General features: G+C 52.8%; 12 protein-coding genes across 12 annotated transcripts; 7 read left to right on the forward strand and 5 right to left on the reverse strand.

Annotated features, from left to right (window-relative positions):
• Nucleotides 1–385: 385 nt before the first annotated feature.
• APUU_20720S (uncharacterized protein) lies at nt 386–1,819 on the forward strand (the record flags this gene model as incomplete). Its single annotated transcript, XM_041699393.1, has 4 exons — nt 386–556; nt 626–1,022; nt 1,080–1,197; nt 1,462–1,819. 4 exons carry the CDS (start codon nt 386–388, stop codon nt 1,817–1,819), a joined length of 1,044 nt encoding a protein of 347 aa, XP_041552482.1.
• Nucleotides 1,820–2,263: 444 nt separating this feature from the next.
• Nucleotides 2,264–3,301, reverse strand: APUU_20721A (uncharacterized protein; the record flags this gene model as incomplete). The annotated part of the gene is made up of 2 exons (XM_041699394.1): nt 2,264–2,960; nt 3,012–3,301. 2 exons carry the CDS (start codon nt 3,299–3,301, stop codon nt 2,264–2,266), a joined length of 987 nt encoding a protein of 328 aa, XP_041552483.1.
• Nucleotides 3,302–3,647: 346 nt separating this feature from the next.
• Nucleotides 3,648–4,696, forward strand: APUU_20722S (uncharacterized protein; the record flags this gene model as incomplete). Its single annotated transcript, XM_041699395.1, has 2 exons — nt 3,648–4,178; nt 4,268–4,696. 2 exons carry the CDS (start codon nt 3,648–3,650, stop codon nt 4,694–4,696), a joined length of 960 nt encoding a protein of 319 aa, XP_041552484.1.
• A 229-nt stretch (nt 4,697–4,925) lies between these two features.
• APUU_20723A (uncharacterized protein) lies at nt 4,926–6,069 on the reverse strand (the record flags this gene model as incomplete). Its single annotated transcript, XM_041699396.1, has 3 exons — nt 4,926–5,229; nt 5,287–5,680; nt 5,736–6,069. The coding sequence occupies 3 exons, from the start codon at nt 6,067–6,069 to the stop codon at nt 4,926–4,928; spliced, it is 1,032 nt and encodes a 343-aa protein (XP_041552485.1).
• A 398-nt stretch (nt 6,070–6,467) lies between these two features.
• On the forward strand, nt 6,468–7,898 carry APUU_20724S (flavin-containing monooxygenase; the record flags this gene model as incomplete). Its single annotated transcript, XM_041699398.1, has 1 exon — nt 6,468–7,898. One exon carries the CDS (start codon nt 6,468–6,470, stop codon nt 7,896–7,898), a length of 1,431 nt encoding a protein of 476 aa, XP_041552486.1.
• Nucleotides 7,899–8,168: 270 nt separating this feature from the next.
• Nucleotides 8,169–8,426, reverse strand: APUU_20725A (uncharacterized protein; the record flags this gene model as incomplete). The annotated part of the gene is made up of 1 exon (XM_041699399.1): nt 8,169–8,426. The coding sequence occupies one exon, from the start codon at nt 8,424–8,426 to the stop codon at nt 8,169–8,171; it is 258 nt and encodes an 85-aa protein (XP_041552487.1).
• A 1,590-nt stretch (nt 8,427–10,016) lies between these two features.
• Nucleotides 10,017–10,514, forward strand: APUU_20726S (uncharacterized protein; the record flags this gene model as incomplete). The annotated part of the gene is made up of 1 exon (XM_041699400.1): nt 10,017–10,514. The coding sequence occupies one exon, from the start codon at nt 10,017–10,019 to the stop codon at nt 10,512–10,514; it is 498 nt and encodes a 165-aa protein (XP_041552488.1).
• An 880-nt stretch (nt 10,515–11,394) lies between these two features.
• Nucleotides 11,395–13,369, forward strand: APUU_20727S (putative aromatic-L-amino-acid decarboxylase; the record flags this gene model as incomplete). Its single annotated transcript, XM_041699401.1, has 3 exons — nt 11,395–11,770; nt 11,818–12,748; nt 12,796–13,369. 3 exons carry the CDS (start codon nt 11,395–11,397, stop codon nt 13,367–13,369), a joined length of 1,881 nt encoding a protein of 626 aa, XP_041552489.1.
• Nucleotides 13,370–14,245: 876 nt separating this feature from the next.
• Nucleotides 14,246–16,634, forward strand: APUU_20728S (uncharacterized protein; the record flags this gene model as incomplete). Its single annotated transcript, XM_041699402.1, has 6 exons — nt 14,246–14,483; nt 14,568–14,681; nt 14,736–15,023; nt 15,073–15,918; nt 15,964–16,040; nt 16,095–16,634. The coding sequence occupies 6 exons, from the start codon at nt 14,246–14,248 to the stop codon at nt 16,632–16,634; spliced, it is 2,103 nt and encodes a 700-aa protein (XP_041552490.1).
• A 393-nt stretch (nt 16,635–17,027) lies between these two features.
• On the reverse strand, nt 17,028–18,557 carry APUU_20729A (MCT family MFS transporter; the record flags this gene model as incomplete). Its single annotated transcript, XM_041699403.1, has 4 exons — nt 17,028–17,190; nt 17,250–17,525; nt 17,579–17,684; nt 17,738–18,557. The coding sequence occupies 4 exons, from the start codon at nt 18,555–18,557 to the stop codon at nt 17,028–17,030; spliced, it is 1,365 nt and encodes a 454-aa protein (XP_041552491.1).
• Nucleotides 18,558–19,293: 736 nt separating this feature from the next.
• APUU_20730S (aromatic alcohol reductase) lies at nt 19,294–20,322 on the forward strand (the record flags this gene model as incomplete). Its single annotated transcript, XM_041699404.1, has 1 exon — nt 19,294–20,322. One exon carries the CDS (start codon nt 19,294–19,296, stop codon nt 20,320–20,322), a length of 1,029 nt encoding a protein of 342 aa, XP_041552492.1.
• Nucleotides 20,323–20,348: 26 nt separating this feature from the next.
• xlnD (beta-xylosidase XylA) lies at nt 20,349–22,706 on the reverse strand (the record flags this gene model as incomplete). Its single annotated transcript, XM_041699405.1, has 1 exon — nt 20,349–22,706. One exon carries the CDS (start codon nt 22,704–22,706, stop codon nt 20,349–20,351), a length of 2,358 nt encoding a protein of 785 aa, XP_041552493.1.
• Nucleotides 22,707–22,909: the final 203 nt, after the last annotated feature.

Consider the following 22,909-nt stretch of genomic DNA (forward strand, 5'->3'; position numbering starts at 1 on the left):
GCAGCTCGGTCCAGGTGCTAAATCATGCTAAGGAATAACGGCTCACGCTGGCGCGCATGCATGCATTCCATTGGGCATTATCCTTGCCACATGCTCAAGTGATTGTCTGGATTGACAGCCGTCCGCAGCCGAAGTATCCAGCAGGTCGTTTCGCATTGGGTGCTTCTGGCCTGGCCCGGGCTAGTGGTGCAATAGATGTGCGGTTATCATGTTGATTTCACTTCAGCTCCTTGAAAATGTAGTCTTTTGCCGTTCCACTTCTGCCGTTCGCCCCATCTCTTGCAAGTCATTGTACTGTCGACTGACAATACTCTATATATGTACGCCAACGAGGGGCTGTGAGATATCGAAGGCAGGGAAGTTGATCCCTCCAGATTCTTGCAGCATGGAGAGCATCACGCCAGAATATGCTAGCCAGACCAAGGGGCCCCGCATCCTAGGGGTATTCTGGGCTTTTTACCTTGTTAGCGTTCTGCTGGTCTCTGCGCGGTTGTATATCCGGATACGATGGCTGAAGAATATCGGCCTGGACGACTACATTATCGCGGTAGCCATGGTGAGAAGAAACTTATTCCAACTTCTGCTCACCCAGAATATCTGCAAAGAGCATCGACTGACTATACAGATCATGCTCACAGGATACACCGTCGTAACAACCGTAAACGTCGGCCTCGGATACGGAAAACACACAGCCATCATCATGCAAGAAGGCGGCATGGACCTGCTAGTCAAAGTGCTACTCATCAACTACGCCGATTTCGCACTGGGGATCATGTCGTTCACGACGCCGAAACTCGCGATCGCGGCGCTGTTGAACCGGATCATGAATCCTAGCAAGTTCCACCGGGTCTGGCTCTGGTTCCTCACGGCGCTCGTCTTTGTTTCGTCGACGATCTGTATCGTTGTTCTGTTTACAATGTGCGATCCACCCGAGGCGCTGTGGAAGATTGAGCTGGTGTCTTCGGGTGCTGCTACCTGTCGCTCGAATGATATTTTGGTTGGTTATGCTATATTCACGGGGGGTAAGCTAACCAACCCTATGCTCTATTCCATACCACACTTCCTAATCATCGGGACAGCGATATCCGGTTTCGTCGACCTGTACCTCGCCATATACCCTACCCTCGTCCTCACGCGCCTTCAAATAACATTACAGAAGAAGTTGGCCTTATGTGCTGCGCTAGGGATGGGCGCCGTGTCAGTAAAGCCTGTCAGGCGACCGTCCAGTAATCGCTGACCAAGTATAGTGCATGCGCAATGGCAATCGTTAAATGCTTCCAGCTCCCCAGTCTATATAATACATCAGACTCGACTTGTATGTCTACCCACATATCCCTTCTCATTGTTTCGTTCTTAACTGACCGCGCGGTAGATGCCACCGCCGACCTCGTAATCTGGACTAGGCAAGTCTACCCTCATTGTTCGGATATGAAGATATCCATGCTAATATTATGTACTCAGCATCGAATCCAACATGATAATAATGGCCTCATGCATCCCCACGCTAGGCCCGCTATATGAGATGGCCCGGGGGAAACGCTCCTGGAGCTCGAAGCAGCGGTCCTACAAGAGCAGCGCGAACCAATTGCCATCGTCATCAGTGGACCGGCATACGAAGAAATCGCTGTTTAGCTCGCAAAAGGATGCGGATCTGTTTGAGACGAATATTGGTACTGCACGGGAGGGGAGTCAGGAGAGTATACTTGGCGCAGACGAGGCGCAACATAGCCACGCGAATGGCCGGATTCAGCGCACTGATCAGGTTGTTGTTGAGTATGAGATGAGGCCTCTAGACCGGGAGGGACGGCCGTCGTGGTGAGGTTTCAAAGGAGCACGAGGCCTTGTTCAGCACCAGATCTGAAAGTAATAATACAGAGATAATGTTGATCGAAAGTAGAAGCAAAGGCAGGATGTGAGCATTGAACAAGGATCATTGTTGGTATATATAAGTACTACAAGATGGCTATGGATAACGAGCTATTCTACCTGAGCAACCAATACTGAAAGAAAGGAATGAAATCTGTTAAGTGATGGCATGCCCATTAATCCCCATTACACTGCTTTGACCCTGATGGGATGGGTAGGTGACGCCGGGGGATAAACACATTTCTAACGTACATGGCCATGGGCACCCATTGATGGCTGTGTAACTGTGGGAGCGGAAGGCATTGGTAGAAGTGTTCGAGAATCCACTTGACGCGGGGAGTGTATGGATCTGCTCTGTGGCCGTGTTAACTGGGAATAACGCGGATTGGGTATAGACCTACAGTTGAGAGGCAGAGTCATCGTTGCGGATACGATCCAGGATCAAGATGGCCGGTAAGGCGTTCTCTACAATAATAGACTTGACGCAGCAAGTCGCGCCAGAAGAGAAGACGAGAGATTGTGAATCCATATCCAGATAGGCTGCTGGATCGAAGGGGACATCTGCGGAGAGTTGGCCAAGAGCCCATTTATCATACTTCGTGTACGTCGAGTCCTGAAAGGAGATTTCGACGTTCGGGGATCCTAGCTCCTTCTGCTCCAGGCATACAGCAAGATAGTATGGAAGCACATGTTGAACGACGCATCGATTGTACCGCACAATATCTCCCTCAGATCCCTCCAGACTTCCGCACCCAATGGCAAAGATCGTCTTGATTTTCCAAGCGACGTGCAAACTGGATAGAACGGCATCGATCCTGTTCCATATTGGCCAGTCGCTCGCGCCAGACAAATCTACATCTAAATCCTGCAAAATGCGCTCACCAGTATGCAATGTCGGTTCAACCGAATCAGATGGCTCAGATGGCTGAGACGAATGCGACCCCTCCTCACCCGGTTCGTCCTCTTGTTCGATGTAGTTCGCAAGCCTGACGCTGCAATGCGCGTGGAAGGGCCTCCATGCCGCCGGGCTCATGGCATGGTCGGCATCCCATAGCAGCTGATTCAACGACACGTAGTCGATGAAGGGACGAAAGCTTCCTGGGTGTCAGTGACGTTCTCTTCATGGCGGGCTGGAAACAACCTACTAAACCGTCTCGGTCCCGTTTGCGTCACATTTGATAGCCGACGTGCGCACATAGTATTGGTAGGTCTTTCCATCGATGGCCTCAATATTGAACTCGTCTCCGTCTGCAAGTTTCCGACCTTGCTCGTCCACTACGGCCTCGAGGATCCTGCGGGGGTAGAGTTCGCCGCCGTTGGCGTACCACCTTTCGAGTTCGCGTGTGGCCTGAATTCTCTCACCGACGATCCAGTCATCCATATACGAAGGGTCATCTGCGCGGAATGGGAGCTCCGGTCGACGGAGCAGGCGCATGGTTGTTGAATAGGAATTGTCTAGACGGGATAATGAAGAGAGTGTTGATTATGGTATAGTAAAGCTGTTGAAGTAAAGGTTGAGAATGGTTGAAGAAAGAGAATGACGGCCATCGAGGAAATGGAGCAACACTGCTGCTCCATACAGCTGGATTTCCCGACTAGGAAGGTGGCTATTGAGGCAGGCACATTACGTGCAGTATTATATGCATAACTAGTGCAAAAATGACTAATCCGTATTGCACAAGTGAGAAGAGTGTATGGCGGAGGCCGGAGTTAAGGCAGGGTCTAACAGCGTCTAAGTCCGCCCACCAAGGGTTGAGCATTGATGATAATTTAAATAAATTATGTATTTCAACTCAGCAATTCGGACGCAAATTTCGTCCTGTCCGAAATTGGCCTACTTTAAAATCCCGCCCCTCGCGTTGGTCGTCTACGTCTTCCTTTCCACCTTCATACACCTCCGATACCTGCAACTTCCTATCCACGCCATGTCTGTGATTGTCTTCGGCCCAACCGGCAGTGTCGCCTCAGTCGTGGCCCAGACTGCCCAGGAAAATGGCGCCACAGTCTTCCTCGCCATGCGCGACACCCAGAAACCCGTCCCCGGCCTCACCGCAGAGCAGGAAAAGGCCGGCAAGTACAAGAGAGTCCAAGCAGACCTGGCCGATCCCGACTCCGTCGCTGCTGCTATCAAGGAATCCGGCGCGAGGCGTGCATTCTTCTACCGCGCACACACCACGGACAATATGCGCGGAACCCTGACTGCACTCAAGGACGCCGGCGTGGAGTTTGTTGTTTTCCTTTCCAGTTATACCATCGCCGGGGACCCGCGGGATGTCGAGCCCAGTGATCTGATCCCTTTCATCCATGCACAGGTGGAGATTGGCCTAGATGAGATATTCGGGGCTGAAAATATGTCGCCCTGCGGCCTGGTGGGTTTGCGACCAACCTGCTGCGGTTCAAGAAGGGGATCAATGATGGCGCTGTGGACCTGTACGCGCCGGACTTCAAGTTCGATTGCATCACCCCTGGCGACATGGGTGCTGTCGGTGGAAAGATCCTGGTGAATGGGCCTCGTAACGGGCAGCGCAAGGTGTACCTCTATGGCCCTCAAGTCCTAGGGCAAGCAGAGGCCATTCTGGCTATTGGCAAGGTTCTCGGCAAGACGGTGAAAATCGGGGCTCTGAGCGAGCAGGAGGCTCTGGATGAGTACGTTCAGACAGGCATTCCCAAGCCGCTGGCTGAGTATCTGGTGAAGAAGTCTGGGGCGGCGAATGAGGCGGGGGGCCGTGCTCACTATGAGGAGGGCGTCCAGAACGTGCAGCTATACACGGGCATGCCTTCTCAATCTTTGGAGGAGTGGGTGGCGGAAAGCAAGGCACGGTTTGCTTAATTCAGGCAAGAATCATGAGCATAGCGAATACAGAATGTAGTTGCTACAGAGTGCATACTGAATTAGGATATTGTTCAAAAATAACTTGCCTCGGCAGCCCCACAGTATCACCAGCTTTAAATAACCGACAGCAAATCAGCAACTGATAGAAGACCCACTGGCGGAGGGTTTTTGCTATTTACAGCCTAGACTTATCCGCATTCGACGCCTCTTGCGAAAAATACATCACTCAGGTCATCGCCCCCCGCTTTCCATCCACACCTCCCAGCTCCTGCTCCATCTGTCGCAACCGAAGGAACGCCCCCGAGGAGTGATCTCGCAAGCGTTCCTGGATCCAGTTGGGAAACCCCCGCAGCAACGACGCCGCCCCGTGCGTAGACGGGACAACAACCTGCCCCGAGTTCTGGCTGACGAGTTGTTTGACGACTGCCTGGGAGACCTTCTCGGGCGTCATGATCGGCTGCTTGAACTGCGCGCGGTACTCGACGAGCTCTTCGATCAGGGGCGTTTGAACCCAGAGTGGGTGGATGATACTGCACTAGTTAGCCTGCGTCGTTCGCTGTAGGTAAGGGGCGGTTGATGTTGCTTACCTCGCGCGCACCCGCTTCGACTTATACCAGTGCCTAATCTCCTGGCTCAGACTCTCGTGGAATGCAAGCGCCGCGGCCTTGGAGGCTGCGTAGTCCGCCATCTCGCCTAGGCCCGCGAAGCTAGCCATACTGGCGACGGACACGACGTGCCCGTGGTCATTCTGGATCATACTGGGGAGGAACTCCTTGACGGTCCAGAAATGGGCGAGCGTGTTGACTTCCAGCGTCAAGCGGATCTTCTCTTCCGGTTCCTCCAGGATTGATCCGCCGAAGCCAACGCCGGCGTTGTTGATTAGGATTGTGGGGTGGCCGTGGTCTTTGCGTGTTTGTGTCGCTACCTCTTTGATTGCAGCGGAGGACGTGAGGTCCACTTTGTAGAAGAAGACATTGGGTGCTGCGATGGTTAGCTTTTGTCCAGTTAACGATTTGTGTAGGTAGTGGATACTCACGCAAGGGAAATGTAGGTTCCTGGATATCATAGATAACGATCTTGACATTCAGCTTGGTCAAGTCATGCATAATCTGCTTGCCAATCCCACTACTTCCTCCTGTGAGAATAGCCAACTCGTTCTGTGGGTTCCATGGACGCGCCCGCACCCAGTTATTCTGGACCTGCTTGGACAGGTAGCCGTTCACGCCTTTCAATAGCTTAAACGCCGTCACGAGTAGAATTGCCTTGCGTGTAAGCGGATTTGCGAGGAATCCCTGTACACCAGGAGGCAGCTGCGAAAAGACAGCTTGTGCCTTTTCCAGGGAAAGTTGTAGTAGTTGGTTGGCCGACATGGTGTGAAGAAACAATGATATGATATCTGGGGATTGCAGCAAGGGCAGCTGGTTTCCCCTTTATACCCAGAATCATACTCCGCATCACAATCCCTCGGCATCTTTTGTTCATGATAAGCCAAGACTGACCCAGTATGTGCCTGTGGTTGTGGAGTGTGGACCCCTGGGGTCAGTGGCGGAGGGTTTTTTCCGCTTTGGGAACTCAACAGGCCACACCATTAGAAACACCAAATGCTGGATACGTGCCTCGGTCTTTTTTTTGAAAGTCGGTTATGACAATGTAAGGGGGGGTGTTGATCATATCATCAGGTGGCGTTCTGTTTGTGGGTATATATAGCAGCAATCTTCCTGCCAGTACATCCACAATCATCCCATCTTACTTACAATTCAAATTCAAAATGTCATCATTCGACGTGCTCATTATCGGGGCAGGTATATCAGGAATAAATGCCGCCTATCGTCTGCAAGAACAATTCCCTGACTACCGCTTCGCTGTCCTGGAGGCACGCGACAACATCGGGGGTACATGGGACCTGTTCCGCTACCCTGGCATCCGATCAGACTCCGATCTGTATACCTTTGGCTTCCAGTGGTTCCCATGGAACCAGCCAAACCCCATTGCGGAAGGGGGCGACATCTTGAAGTATCTGGACGATGCGGTTGCCGCGCATGGTCTCAGGCAGCATATCCGCCTCAACCACCGCGTAAAGGCCGCCAAATGGGGCGGACAGGGATGGAATGTGGAAGTGGATAACGGAGGAGAATCGCAGGACCTCAGCAGCAGGATGGTCATATTCGCCACCGGCTACTACGACTACCACGACCCTCTAGACGCCGCAATCCCGGGCCTTCAGAGCTTCAAAGGGGAAGTAATCCACCCGCAATTCTGGCCTGAAAAGTTCGATGCCGCAGGAAAGAAAATAGTGATCATTGGAAGCGGTGCAACGGCCGTGACCCTGGTGCCCTCACTGGCAGAGGACGCAGAGTCCGTAACAATGCTGCAGCGCAGCCCTACCTACCTCGCCTCCATCCCCAACCGGAGCCCCAACACCATCTGGAGCAGACTCCTGCCACGCTCAGTGCTGTATCACTTCCGTCGACTGTGGTATCTGACCGTCCCGCAACTCTTCTACCAGTTCTGTACCAGCTTCCCACACGCCGCGAGAGGGTTGCTCCAGAAGGGTATCAAGCGACAACTTCCCCCTCATATCGGGCTGGAACCGCATTTCACTCCTCGCTACAATCCCTGGCAACAGAGACTCTGCGCCTGTCCAGACGGAGACTTCTTCAACGCACTCCGCTCCACCAAAGCACACGTCGAGACGGGCGTCATTGAAAGCGTCACCGAAACCGGAATCCAGCTGACGAGTGGCAAAACACTCAACGCAGACGTTATCGTCACAGCAACAGGCCTGCGGATGAAATTCTTCGGCGGAATCCCGATATACATCCAGGACGAGAAGTTTGACCCGTCCGAGAAGTATATGTGGAATGCGCTCATGCTGCAGGATCTGCCGAATGCGATGACGGTGCTTGGGTTTGCGAATGCGTCGTGGACGCTTGGGGCCGATATTGCGATGACCCTTGGATGCAGGATATTGAAGCACATGCAGAGCAACTCTCATTCGACTATCACTCCGACTCTAGAGAGCCAGACTAGGCTGGATACTCGTCCGCCCTTGGATCTCCAGTCTAACTATGTCAAGCGTGCGCAGAAGGAGCTGCCCAAGGCGTCTGGGGAGAGACCGTGGGTGTCGCGGACTGGATACTTCTCGGACAAGTACTTTGCGTCGTTTGGAGATATTCGAAAAGGCCTGGTCTTTTCTTAGATGTGGATGTTGGCTCCTTTTTAAGGGTTGTGTGTATGTTGTCGTTATCAATTTGTCCCGTTGTTTGGAGTTAGTATATCCATCATGCAAGTTCCATTTAAAGCATTCATGCTATATTGAAATGGCGAGGTATCTCGGACGAGAACAGAGATCGAAAGTAGATGCCGAATAAGAACGACGAAATCAATAGTAACTCGTCAACCTGTCCAGGAAGATACCATACCCGGCCTACTGAGGTACAGGATAACCTGCTGGCCCTGGAGCGTGCCATTATAGCTCTAGCTCTGTGATCTGTCTGTTGGCCACCTTGATCCAAGCCCAGAGAACCGATTGAGCCAGGTCGCTGCCTTCGCTGATTGGCAGGGAGAAGTATGCTGATCCGGCGGAGGTGTCATGGCGAGTAGGGTCGGTGCTCCTGTCCTGGTGAACGTGCGCCAGAGTCATCATGCTCGGTGCTGCTGGGTGCGAGTTCTCAGTCTCCTGGTAGATGGGTGCGAGGGGCAAAGAGTATTGGTCTTGCTTCACCATGGGCTCCAAGATATGGTTAACGATATCTGCCGTGCTTGTCTTGAACAGTCAGTGCTTGACATAGACAGGTGTATAGTGGATTCGCCTAGGCCGAGGGCTGCTGCGGTTTGAAGAAGTCACTTCATATTGGGTAGTTGTCGTCTTGGAAAAGATCTTTGCGTAGTCAGGAAGTCAAATAATAATCGTGCAATACGAAGCGAATTCCCAGTTCTCAACTCCCGCTTACGAGCCAAGAGAACCAGGGCTGTACAGTGATCCTGGGGTTGGACAGGGAGTCGGATTTACCGTGCAGCTCGGGATTATGCACCCAGCTCCAGGGCTGTGCCGTATCGAAATCCCCACATACCTGGCTGCATTCTTTATACTCGGTATTAAATGTCAAAAGCATATTTCATTCGCGCCCACTGTCCAGTCCTTCGCGCTGGGGTCAAAGGCGTGAGATTGCCTCGGACCTGCCGTCATGGCCGCTATATGGAGCCTTAATAACCATGTATATTGAAATTGACTGGCACTCCAGCTATTTCTCACAGCCCGAGAACCAATTAAGCCAATTGAAAAGGCTATTTGTAGCTGGCCTATGCGAACGGAAGGAATGCAAAGAGTACCTAGTCCATATTGTATAAGAAATGTGGCAGACAGGGAATTGTTTAACCTCCAAACCACGTTTGGGCCCTGAGGAATTATTGTACAAACGGGCATAACCGAACCACCGGGATAAACATGTGTAACCAATCTTCACAGCAGGCCGACGATCTCACCGACTGTTCTGGAGCTTATCGCAGCGTCAGACGGAACTTGACCGAGCAGAAGACTGCGATCTCCACCAACACACAATGACGGACCACGGAAAGACCGACGGCACAGACACGCAGTAGGTACAATCAGGCAGAGGAATATGATCATGAGCTTACATCTCCCACGTTACTTGACGCCGTCCGCGAATGGCCCCCAAAGTGATCGTCTGGGGCGATTTCAATCAACTCTAAGGCGTCTTGGCTGAGACCCCAAGCTTCGCCTCGAGCGCCATGCTTTCACGCGTAAATCCTGCAATTGGTACATTCACAGGGGCAGCTGGTGATCACGGGGAAGTAATGTTGGTCCTCATACTTCTACAGTACTTACCGTTCATACTCGGGGCCCCGGGGGGTAAGGCGATAAACAGCACATGCATGGGGACATTTCCCGCTGATCTGCGCTTTAATCAACGTCGAGTCAGACGGGGCAGACTCTGGAAGTTTCGGAGAATCTGCCTGACAAGTTCAGCATCATATCGGTCTCCAAGGTGCCTGGTGCTCGTCAGTGAGGATCAGCGTGCCACATTTCCCGCTCGTTGTGATGGCCACAAACGTCCGGGTAACCGTCGATCGTGGCACAACGTGCCTTGAAAAGTGGAGTGATATACCAGCTGAAAGTTGGAATCGCCCCGGCTGTTCCTTAGCGCGATCCTTGGTCCCTGGCAGGTCTTCAGCAGGATTGGGGCGGACTGGTGGCGTTCGTCACCGTTCAGGACAGCGGTATAAAAGAGTCCTCGACAGCAGCATCAAATATCCAATCCAATAACACAAACAAACACAAACACACATACTCAACATGGCTGCTATCCGCAACACCGTCCTCTTCCTCCTGGCTGCAACCACTGCCACAGTCTCCGCCGAGCATCTCAAGGTCGTCTTCTCTGCCGGTGACTTCTCTACCATTTCCGGCCCTGCTGGCGGCAACACCAACGGCCACTACGCCGGTTTCGCCATCATCAACGACAACGGCGATGCCATCTACAACGACGGCACCCCCGACGACCACTCCCCCTGCTACAACACCGGCGACGGCCGCGAGTTCACCATCGAGGGTGACTGCTGGTCCAGCCCACGCACCTTCAAGTGCAAGGCCGACTTCGCTGGCCACCCTGACACTTGCGAGGTCAAGGACGCCGATGGCAACAGCCTCGGAACTGGCAAGGGTGAGACCGATACCACCTTCATCGGCATCTCGATCGGTCAGGACTCCAGCTGTGTCGTTGAGTTTGAGTCCGACAGTGACGGCTGCCCTATTGACGACGGCAACGGCCCTCTTCACGTCACCTCTGGTTAAATTGAACTAAGAGAGCTTGGGACTCCATTTGTACATAGATGATATTGGTCTTTGGTGATCCATTGCAGTGATCGATTATGCACATGAACTACGAATATAACTCCACGAATCGCAATATCGCAGAGAATACAAGATAGACTAATAATGAACCGACATAGTGTTGCTCTCCTTCAACCAACATGCTCTTCAACCCCTAAGCCCTAGTAGTAGTAGTAGTAGTAGTAGTAGTAGTAGTAGTAGTAGTAGTAGTAGCCATTCACACCTCTTCAGCCTCCCCATTCTACTGCGAGCTATGTCGGGGGGCTCTCCCAAATACTATCCTATCTTGAATGCCTAAATACAAAGTCCTAGAGAGAATCGCTCCTGTAGGCAATGTCAATTACACCAATCGTGGATTGTTAACGAGTGTTTTTCAATTTTGAGATGATACGTCGGACACAAAAGAACCATAAAATAAAAACTCGGCTGTCCCGTTTCAAACCTGATCGGGCCTGGAGACGTGGATGCAGTAGAGAAATGAGTGAGATCTGGGGTTGAGGTGGTTATCTATACCTCGTAGGCGTTGTGAAGTTCTCCGGTATTATATTGTAATTGGTTCGTTTCGTCGTCAATTTCGTCGTGTAACTGCTGTTCTTAATGGCCTATGACTGAGTCTGGAACAATGCAATTATTATTCACTTCAGGATGAAAGCTGGACGTTGCCTATTTCCATTGAAAGTGATATATATATTCGAGCGCGGTTCTTTTCCGCCACATTCCCCAACGTTACTGTATATTTTAAAGCTGACAAGTCCCTTTCTGGAAGGATCCTGAGAATTAGTTTAGTCAAGGAATAGAGAGATCCAGAATTAGTCGCCATTGGTCTTAATTGCACTGAATCATGAGTTTGGGTGATCGGAATCAGCTCGGAACTGCAGCGGAACCAGACCGCTGTACGCCCTTTGACAAGGGCGGTTATCGAGAAAAGGGATTGCAATTCCTCTTCCTCTTCCTCTTCCTCTTCCGATTCCAAACCCTTCATCCTCCCTCAATTGCCCCGGCCCTTTTTGTCGCCTGTTCGTTTGCTCCTGGATTGCAATATATAGATACTGCAATTGCTGCGACAGCATATATAACAGCGCCTGTCGCTCCTCCTACCTGCCTCCTGCCCGCCTTCCCCGCCACAGGTCATTTCGGAACGCTTCCGAGCCTGCGTCTCAACTTCACAATGGACGGCGACCAATTCAGGACAGCAGCACATGCCACAATCGACGACAGTACGTCAATTCCTCTACACACCTAGACAGTAAATTAACACCTCTAGTAATCGGCCACTTCGACAACGTGCACACGCAGCGCGTCCTCCCCACCGTCGAACCGGGCTACCTGCGGCCCCAAATCCCCTCCGCGCCGCCCTCCGACCCCGAAGAATGGGCCACCATTCAAGCAGACGTCGACTCCAAAATAAAACCAGGCCTTACGCAATGGCAATCCCCCAACTTCATGGCCTTCTTCCCAGCCACCGTCTCGTACCCCAGTATCCTGGGAGAGATGTACTCGGCCGCATTCAATGCCCCGGCGTTTAACTGGCTGTGCTCGCCGGCCTGCACGGAGCTGGAGACGATTATGATGGATTGGGTGGCGCAGGCGCTGGGCTTGCCTAAGTGCTTTCTGAGCGCGTCGGAGAATAAGGGTGGTGGTGTTATCCAGATGAGTGCGAGTGATGCCGTTGCGACGGTTATGATTGCCGCCAGGGAACGGAGTGTGCTGCAGCAGGCGAAGAGCGAGGGGCTGAAGGAGGGTACGATGGAGTATGAGGACCGGGTGATGGAGTTGAGGCCGAGATTGGTCGCGCTCAGCAGTTCCCAGGCTCATAGTAGCACTGCGAAGGCGGCGTTGCTGGCGGGTACGCGGTACAGGAGCATCGGTGTGAGCCTGGATAATGATATGGCGTTGACGGGCGCGGATCTGCGTGGGATGCTGGAGAAGCTGGATGCGGATAACCTGACCCCGTACTTTATTACGCTGTGCTTTGGGTCGACGAATTCTTGTGCGGTGGATCGCTTTGCGGAGATTCTGGCTGTGCTTAGGGAGAAGCCGCACTGGCAGCGCATTTGGGTGCATATCGATGCTGCTTATGCTGGCTCGGCGCTGATTGCGGATGAGTGGCAGTACATTGCAAAGGACTTTGAGGAGGGCGTTGACAGCTTCAACATGAACATGCACAAGTGGCTGCTTGTCAATTTCGATGCGAGGTAGGCGTTCTATTCTCGCTGGAGATGGTTATACTGATATCTGTTAGTCCCCTTTATGTTCGCAACCGCCACGATCTGACCGACTTCCTCGACATCACCCCAGCTTACCTGCGTAACCCTTTTTCGGAATCCGGGCAGGTAATCGACTACCGCAACTGGTCCATCCCGCTTGGCCGGCGATTTCGCGCTTTGAAGATCTGGTTCGTTATCCGCAGTTACGGTCTAAACGGACTGAAGGAGTATGTCCGGAAGGGGATCACGCTTGGAAATATCTTCTCGGACCTGCTGCGTAGTCGCTCCGACCTTTTTGAGATCATCACCAAGCCCGTCTTCGGCTTGACAGTGTTCCGGGTGAAGGCGCCGAAGCAGGCCAATTCGAATGGTGCGGTGGTCAATGGGTCAACTGTGGCTAAGCCGGATGAGAAGTCCGATGCTGTGACCAAGGAGGTGTATGAGCTTGTGAACGCACGAGGGGAAATCTTCATTACTTCGACGGTTATGGCTGGAATCTATGCTATTCGTGTTGTGAGTGCCAACGAGCGCGCCGACGAGAAGTATATCCGCCGGGCGTTTGATATTCTCGTCAACACCGCCGAGGAAGCCCTTCAAAAGACGCAATAGGTGTAGATGTTGGATTATATAGACTCGATATAAATTTCATTTGCACATATTCAAGTTTTCCAGAGATTTCGGGGAATGTAGGAGCTCATATATAAGGTGATTTGAATGGGTGTTGAAACTTGTAAAGAGCTGATGTACTGAGCTGATCAAAGTCCGCTCCAACCTGAACTGGTATTGGGAAAGGGATGCTGAATAGGCTCTTAGGGCTACTCCATACTAGGCTGTGGTTGAGTGCATACTCAACACCATGTGAGAGCCTTTGTACTAATATATTACTTAGAACATAGACTTGACAGGAACCGAAGCACCCAATGATTAGGAAGTGTCCGTTCTATTACTCCGCAAGCCTATCAGCATGCCACTTTGACAACTGGCTCTGTGATTCACAAGAGACCTTGAGCTTAAATAACGCTGCTGCCATTCACTTCTTAGTGCACTCACACTTACCCTTTGCGCCTTTAATTGTCTTGGACTATTCTGCATTGTCATACAGACTCTGCTCACTAGAAGAAGACTGTTTAATCCCAGGACAAGTCCACACCAAGACGCATAGCTTTCGCTTTCCCGCTGGACCCAGGGGACTCCCTCATTGAATCCATATCGAGCGACAATAAATCCATATGTAAGTTACAGACATCAAGTCACTTCTCTGAGCTACCTGACCTCTCTCTCACTCGTCCCTTACAACTCACAAATCCCATGCCTGGCACATCGCCTTCAACAGGTGGCATCCGCCCTTCATATTCCTCTCCCTCTCTCATCTGGGATCATATTTTCCTTGCCTTGAACAAACCCAACTCCACCTGACAGCATTTCACCTCATAGAGGCCTCATCCGTTCCACATACCGCCTAATCCAGAATTCGTCTCTCCAACAATGATCCTCACATTCCAAGAACAGCTACGGCGCCGTGTTCGACAAGAACAGGCACTACAACGCCTTAGAGCCAAGTCAAATCCAGCACCGAGCCATATATTTCCGAACAGTGGCGCATCCAGCACATCAAGCACAAACTCTACTAACCAGACCAACCCGGTGGCTATGGATCTAGTGGACAATCCGTTCCGGAATCTTGTTATAAGCGTGACAGGGCACCATGGGATATTCACACATGGTAAGTCCGGCGAAATCCGTTCCCTTCCTCAGTCTCATGGACCGCGTTGTCCAATATAAGATATGAACGCTAACACGGGAACAGAAGAGCTAAAGGGGATTATTGAGGAGATGGGCGCGAGGTTTTCTAGGAAGGTCACACGGGGATGCACGCATCTAATCACTACCGCACGGGAGGTAGAGAATAACGGGTCGAAGGGTACGGTACCAGCCTTATAGAATGGTCACAGTCTGGTTGCACTGACGTCTCTAGTTATCGAAGCATACAATGCATACACATGCGAGATCGTCTCTAAGAACTGGCTGATTGACTCCCGGGTAGCAGGGATACCACTCCCAGAGACAGATTACAGGGTAAAGCCACACAACGCAAATGCTATTTCTACATATTCGATACCTGGGCAGAGCACGGGGATAAAACGCCTACTGGATGATGACAGCGGCTGCGCAGATGACGCAGCTAATAAACGGCCAGGTCTTGATATGTTCTCGCGGAGTCAGAAGATTATCATCCCGGCTCATAGGGCCTGTCAGTTTAAACGTGAGTTCTGCCTTGATCATACATACATGAGCTAACACGGACTGTCAAGACGAGTACTCGATCGCCGTGGACCAATTCGGCCACCCCTGGGATGCAATGCTAGTTCACAGCTCGTCAAGCGCAAGATCGAATGATTTCGTCCACCTGCAGCTCCTGGTCGACAAAGATCAGGCTACGTTTGTAAGTTGGGCGTGCTGGGGTCGGATAGGGGAGAATCCCCAGCAGCTGAAAACAACACCATGCGATGTCGAAATGGCGAAACAGGATTTCGAGAGACGGTTCTATGAGCAGACGGGATTCTCTTGGTGGACAAGGTTCTGGCACCCGGTCCGAGAGGGAAAATTCAGATACATTGCCCCTGGTTATGTGTCTCGGAATGGTGATGAGGACCCGTTCAATATGGCGAATGCTGACAACATTAAATACAATATACCGGCGCCGGAATGCACCCTTCCAGAGTCTGTGCAAAAGGTGCTTGCTCTTATCCTGAACAAGGAGCAACTGCTCGCCACGACAGCATCATTGGAATATGATGCAAGGAAGCTGCCACTAGGACAGCTCAACAGGGAGACACTGGCCGAAGGATACAACGTGTTGAAGAAGCTTTCTGGACTGATTACAGATCCGGAAATATCCTGGATGAGACGTGAGAACTCGCTAACAGGGGTTATACGACAACTAAGCAGTCAGTACTTCAGCTTGATTCCCCATGTGTTTGGGAAGAATCAGCCCCCGGTGATATCTGCTGAGAGTCACATCGAGAAGGAGATGGCTCTTCTTGATGATTTGGCAAATGCTGTGATTGCAAACAACATCCTCAGCTCTATCGATGGTAGCTATGTCCATCCGCTGGAGAAGGAATTACAAAAATTACATCTGGATGAGATAACCCCATGTATGTACACAATGACCTCTTTACTTTCTAAACTAACAACCACAGTGAAGCACAAATCCATGGAGTTCAGGCAGCTGTTACAGTACTTTCGGACCACAGCAATCGGGCACGAGTTGCATCATGTATGGATAAACAAACCATATACACAACCTAACAACTCAGCTAACACCAGACAGGTCGTGGAGATTTTCCGCATCCGCCGCACGGGCGAAGAGGATCGCTTCAAAGCGTTTATTGAGGCAAATCAGATCCTCCCCAACCGCCGCCTCCTATGGCACGGCTCCAGAACCGTCAACTTCGCCGGCATCCTCAGCCAGGGCCTCCAGATTAGACCCCCTGGTGTACAAAAGAATGGCTCGTCGCTGGGAACAGGTATATACTTCTCAGACGGCGCCAATAGATCATTAGCGTTCACCTCGTCCGCTCGTCCTAACGACGCGGCCATCCTCCTGCTATGCGATGTTGCCCTGGGCCACCCAGTCAATGCTGGCGCCGCCGTTCGAGATAAACTGCGGGGGACGTTCTCTACCATTTCGGCCGAGTATTACTGGAGTACGGGGTGGAAGGCGGCCGAGGCTGTGCATCCCAGCCTGGCGGGTGTCGTTATGCCAGATTTCCGAGCTGACCTGTCGGCGCTCACCAGTGGGGGGCAGTATGTTGTTTATGACCCGGCGCAGGTGCAGATTCGGTACATGGTGGTTGTGGCCAGGCTTTGAATGGATATGGTCGTTCTCTGTCCTTAATCCGCCCTTTGCTCTTTCCGGTTCTGGTACCATTTTGCCGGACGCCTGATTTATATGGATCATATGTGCAATCGCGATGGTTATAACGGGGTGAAGAATAAGATAATCCTAATATAACATTAAAAGGTCAACATTCTTTCCCATTCATAAACATTATAGTCCACACTATCAAGATAAACTCTATAGCAATTTCCAGACGCAACAGCAGTAACAGCACGCTAAATATCGCTTGAAAACATAAAACACTTTTACAGCCTTATAAAACCGATATTAGTAGTCATTTCACATTACTTCCTTTTACTTCCCTATCCTTATCCTTTGCCGTCCCTATCTCGCCCCGAATAGCCAGAATATCACCATCCAGACTCAAATCTTGGTCGTCCAGTTCCAGCGATAGTCCAAGCAGGCCCATCTGGCAATCACAAAAAGCACAATCGTCGCAGCCAGCACGCCACCCAGCCACAGGACGACGACCTGGCCGCCGACACTCTCGAGCATTTCTCCACCGATGGGAACGGAAATGAGGGTTCTACAAACAATTAATACCAGGCCTGCATCAGACCAATGGGAAATGATAAGGGAACTCACGCAAACGCAACAACCCCATACAAAGTCCCAAACTTCATGCCGATCTCCTTTGCCGGTGAAATCTGGCGGACGCAGACGGGGGCTAGACAGATGAACGAGCCAGAGACGAACCCGTATGTACCGCAGAAGAGGTACAATGCGACGAGGGAGCTGCTGAATGGGTAGAGAATGGTGAAGATGAGGACTACGGCCATGACGACGAGGATTATGAGGATGTTTATGCGGCCGTAGATGTCTGCGATGCGGCCGGCGACGAGACGGCCGACGCAGTTTGTTCTGGGGTTGTTAGCTGGTTTTCCCTTTCCATACATGGAGAAAAGGTGGCGTACACGTTCAGGACAACTAGGAAGTTCACGCTGTCGCTGGCGCTGAAGCCCTGTGCTACGGCGTAACTGGGAAGGAGACCGGTGAGTGCGAAGACGACGAGTTCCAGGCCTGCTCTGTCAGTTCATACTGAGATGGTCGACACGGTGGGAGGTGAAACATACAGAAAGTAGCAATGGACAGCCACGTAAACCTGGCATCTTTGAAACAGCGAATATCAAATGCGGCCTTCAGCCTGCCACCCTTTGGGAGTCTCGACTTCACCAGCAAAGAGGCCAGGCCGCACAGCGTAAAGACAACAAGCGCAACGACGCGCATCCCCCATTTGAAGCCGACGCTGTTCCAAGTCTCGCGCATGATATACGGGAATATCACACCCCCCAGCCCCGAGCCCGCCATGGCTGTCCCGAGGGCCATGCCAGCCTTGAGGTGGAACCAGTGAGGCACGCACGCCATTGCCACGTTACTGACGAGCGCAGCGCCAATGCCGGCCGTCACGCCGAAGCAGAGAATGAAGTGCCAGTAGCGGGTGCATTCCGCAGTGAGGAGGATGCCCAGTGCATAGATCCCCGTGCCAGCGGTGACGAGCTCTTTCGGTCCGTAGGCGTCAAACAGGGGGCCGACGAAGATCCCCAGACTGAGGGCCGTGAAGACGAATATCCCAGAGATCCAGCCGATGTCGCGGCTGGAGTAGTCGGCGAGCTGGTGCGACTCGAGGTGGGAGAGCAGCACCCCGACCGAGTTCATCAGCCCGTACGAGGCCATCAGCAGCAGGAAGGACCCCAGGACGACGAGCCATGATCGAGTGCCCCCATCTGGAAACACATCATCATCGCTGGCCTCTTCTGACCGCGGGGTGCTGGTCCCAGACCTGAATGGGTCCTCGGGCTCGACAGTCGCCGCCCGGTCGCGATTGTGGGCGGTCGAGGGCTCAGTAAGTTCATATCCGGAGGTGGTATGAACCTGGGGACCCTTGGTGGCCATTTCACTGGATTTTTGGGAGATGTAGACTGCGAGTTCTCGCACCGGGAGGAGAGGAGCAGAAATATGGCCAGCGTGAGTCACAGATGAGTTGTTGGAGTCGCGGGGCTTGCATCGCAGTCTTGACTCTTCACGCCATCAGAGACTTATCGGGGCGGGATTCCGACTGGGAGGCGTTTTGCTTCCTGATCAGGCGTGGAGATCCTGAAGAATCTAGAACTGTCTCCGTGTCTATCCCGATGCTCGTCCGATGAGTCGGTGCGAGATCCCGACCCTCCATCACGGAGACCCCTCCGAGCCTTATTTATAACCATAAACCCTTCTCCGATTGATCTGTTTCACCGAAAGCGATTTAATAGTTGGCCTGGACACCGGCAACTGGCAGACTGCGCTGGCAGGCTGCAGCTGGCCTCATCTGCCGGATGCGGAACTGTCCTGTTCAGGCGACACGATCAGTACTGCGACCGGGCATTTCTGTTAGGATATTCCTATGCTTGATTCTGGTAAAGTGTATATTGGATTCCAGGCAGTGATTAAAGTTGGGGTCCCTACCTGGCTGTGCTTAACCCTACCTGGCCACTGGCTGCCTGGGATCATGACTGTTGCCTGAACTGTCCTCTCCTCTGTATAACCTGACTAAACTCTTTTTATACTCTTTTCTTCGCCTGTTCCTTTGATTCGCTTTAATCCGCAGATCAAATACGAGTTGTGACGCAACCGATCGCTCCTCCTCGTATCCATGGTTATATCAACCCTCCACACCCTCTTTCTTCCTCCTCCAACAACATCAACCATGTCTCCCAAACTCATCGCAATCCCCGGCGGCACCGGCACAATCGGCCAGTCCATCGTCTCAGCCCTCCAATCCCACCCAGAATACAAACCCATCATTCTCTCCCGCGCAACATCCTCCCACCCAGACGGCACAACCTCATCCACCACTATACGCAACTCCACAACCCCCATCGAAACCCGCTACGTCAACTACGCCTCAACAGGCTCCCTAACTACCGCCCTGCATGGCGTAAACACCGTAATCTCAGCGCTGCTGATCCCCGGCCCCGAGAGCGTCCCTTACCACCTCAACCTGCTGCAAGCCAGTATCACAGCGCGGGTGCACCGCTTCGCCCCGTCTGAGTGGGCACTTCCCCAGGATACACACGACCAGGTTGATCTGGACCAGGGGAAGAGTGTTATCTGGACGGAGGTGCAGAAGGAGGTTGCGGAGGGGAAGATCGATGCGGCGGCGTTCCCGGTGGGGATGTTTATGAATTACCTTGCTATTGGGATTCGGGATCGGGAGGTGGAAGAGGAGGCGCTGGCGGGGTTTGGGGAGGGGGAGTTGATGTTTCATCTGCGTGACGAGCCGGCGTGGGTGGAGGTTCCGGTTATGCAGGATGGGAGATATCCGGATTTGACGATGACGGATATCAGGGATGTGGGTAGGTTTGTTGTCGCTGCGCTGGGGCTGGAGGAATGGGGTGGGAGGGAGCTGGGCATTGCTGGGGATACGAGGAATCTGAAGGAGATTGTGGATATTTTGAGGAGGGTTATTGGCAGGGCGAATGTGAAGGAGGTTTCGAGGGCTGAGCTGCAGAGGAAGCTGGATGGGTTGGACCAGAGTGAGTTTCTGAAGAGGATGGATCTCCAGTATACGATGCTGTGTGGGAATGGGGGCTCGGTGGTCAAGGGGACCCTGAATGAGTTGTGTCCTGAGGTGAAGCCGACGACTATCAGGGAGTTTATGGAGAAATACTGGGGTGACTAGTATATTACTCTGCTAGATATACATGATTACGGGCTCGTTGTATCCTCTGGCCAGCTTAGAATAACGGCCTTGTCGCCCTTCAGCTCAAACGAGACGACGACCGATCTCTCGTTGTTCAGGGCCAGCTCGTACGATCCGGGATAGAGCACCCTGTTGCCCTTTTCGTCTGTTCGTGCGACGCTTTCAATGGAGACAGGCACCGTCAGGGTCTGGGAATCGCCAGCCTCCAGTCCTCCAAGACGATCAAACCCTACAACCCATTTGTTCGGATACGGGGCTGGACCCGCGGTGGTATTCGCAAAGATGAGACCTGTGTAGTCGGACTTGACGTCTCCAGTGTTCTCGACAGTGGCTGTAAAGTTGAGCAGGGTCTTCTGCTCAACGCGTCCATGGCCGGGGTGCGTCGGGGCCAGGATGTCCTGGATGTTGAACGACCCTGCACTGCTGCCCTTGGTCGACTCCTCAAACGTGGTGTAGAACAGACCATGGCCGAACTCGTAAACAGGGTCTCCGGTATACCACACATAAGTCTGGCCCGGGTTATCACCGCTGGGACGGAGGTTCATGTCGATTGCTGGGAAGTCTGTGGCATAGTTTGCCGGATACTGAGTGGTGACGAGACGGCCTGCAGGTGCTTTTGCTCCAGTGATGATATCGAACAGGGCATGGCCGCCAGACTGGCCGGGGTATCCTCCCCAGATTAGGGCATTGACGTTGTCGTTGTTCTTCAGCGAGGACGAATCAACCTGTCCTCCGCCCATCTGCAGGACGATGAGTGGCTTCCCAACCTTGCTGAGCTTGTTGATCAGGTCCAGCTGGTTCCCTGGCCAGGTGATATTCTCCCTGTCCATGGCCTCTGCCTCGATGGTGTTGTCAATACCTCCAGCAAAGACAACCACATCAGCCTTCCTCGCAGCCTTGAGTGCATCCTCAAACCCAGCAGTCGAGTTCGAGTTCAAATCCGCACCCTTGACGTAGTGGACATCGAAATCCGACTCCTTGAACGCATCCAGCGGACTGATCAGATACGGCGCAGGGCCAAAGTAATTGCCCTGCAGCTCCTCCGACACATTCGCCCAGGGCCCAACAACAGCAACGCTCTTGACACCGTTCTTCAAGGGTAAGGCACCATCATTCTTAAGAAGAACAATACTCTCCACCGCAGCCTGATACGCAACATCCCACGCCTCCGTCTCCAGCACGTCCTCCCACGAAATATCCCTAAACGCCGCATCCTCACCATCAAAATACCCCGCCGCCACAAGCGACCCATAAAGCCTCACAACCCCCCTCTCAATCTCGCTCCTCGCAACAAGCGCATCCCCAGCAGCCTCGTCCAGATACCACTGATACGACGTCCCGCAGTCAATATCCGTACCGGCTAGCACAGACGCCGCACTGGCCGCAGACTCATTAGCCGCATACCCATGCGGATTCCACACATTATACACAGCACCACAATCCCCAGAGACATACCCCTCCTCCACAAACCCAAACGTATCCCTCAGCAGGGTTTGCAGGAAGAATTTGTTCGCGCACCCGGGAACCCCGTTCACAGCGTTATACGTGCACATCACACTGCGGACCTTGGCGTCCATAGCCGCAACAATAAACGGCGGCATATAGTACTCCGATAACTCCTGCTGCGTGATCTGCATGTCATTGCCGAGCCGCGAGTGCCCGTGCCAGCTCTCAATGTCGTACCCGGAGTAGTGTTTCGCCGTGGCGATGATCTTGATTGTCTCGGGATCAACCCCGCCCTGCAGCGCGGTGATGTATTCGAACCCGTACACGGATGCAAGGAACGCGTCTTCGCCTGGTGTTTCCTGTCCGCGGCCCCAGACGGGGTGGCGGAAGGTGTTGATGTTGGGGGAGTAGACGTCTACGCCGCCGAGACCGACGTTGCTGAATGCGCGCAGCTGCGTCGAGACTATGGACCCGATATGCTGGATCAGGGTGCGGTTCAGGGCGCTCATGGTGTTGATGGGCATAGGGAAGGACGTGGCCCAGCTATAATTGCCGGAATCGCGGAAGCTGGCGCGTCCGACGCCGTGGAGGGCTTCGCCCCAGACTTGGTAGTTTGGGAGGTTGAGGCGGGGCACGCCCAGGTTGGTGTTTCCGGTGTTGTTGAGCAGCTCGTCGAGGGTGAAGAGGGAGACGAGGCCTTTGGCGCGGGTCAGGGGGTCCAGGCTGCGGTCGCAGACGGGGGTGTTGGCGAGGGGACCGCTGCTGCAGGAGGGGAAGGACATGTTGTCGAGGAGATCGATGCATTGGGGGAACAGGTCTGGGTTGGATTCGGTGTTGTAGTCGACGAAGCTGTCGTTTGCTTGGGCGGCTGCTGCTGGGAGCAGGACTGCCCAGGCGGCGATGGAAAGGGACTTCATGGTGAAGTTGGACCTTTCTTCGGCTTTGGAGAATTGCTTGCTGCAGGTCTTCTGTTGGAGAAGCTCTCCTTATATGTGCAGTAAAAGCCCGAATAATTACCGATGGATAAATGCAGGCTGCATAAGGGGAAGAGAGTATGCAGATCACAGCAGAGATGCGGGGATGCTATATTTAGGCTAATTGCCCTAACAAAGCATCATAA

Source organism: Aspergillus puulaauensis, chromosome 2 (genome assembly GCF_016861865.1).
Source record: "Aspergillus puulaauensis MK2 DNA, chromosome 2, nearly complete sequence".
Taxonomy (NCBI): Eukaryota; Fungi; Ascomycota; class Eurotiomycetes; order Eurotiales; family Aspergillaceae; genus Aspergillus; species Aspergillus puulaauensis.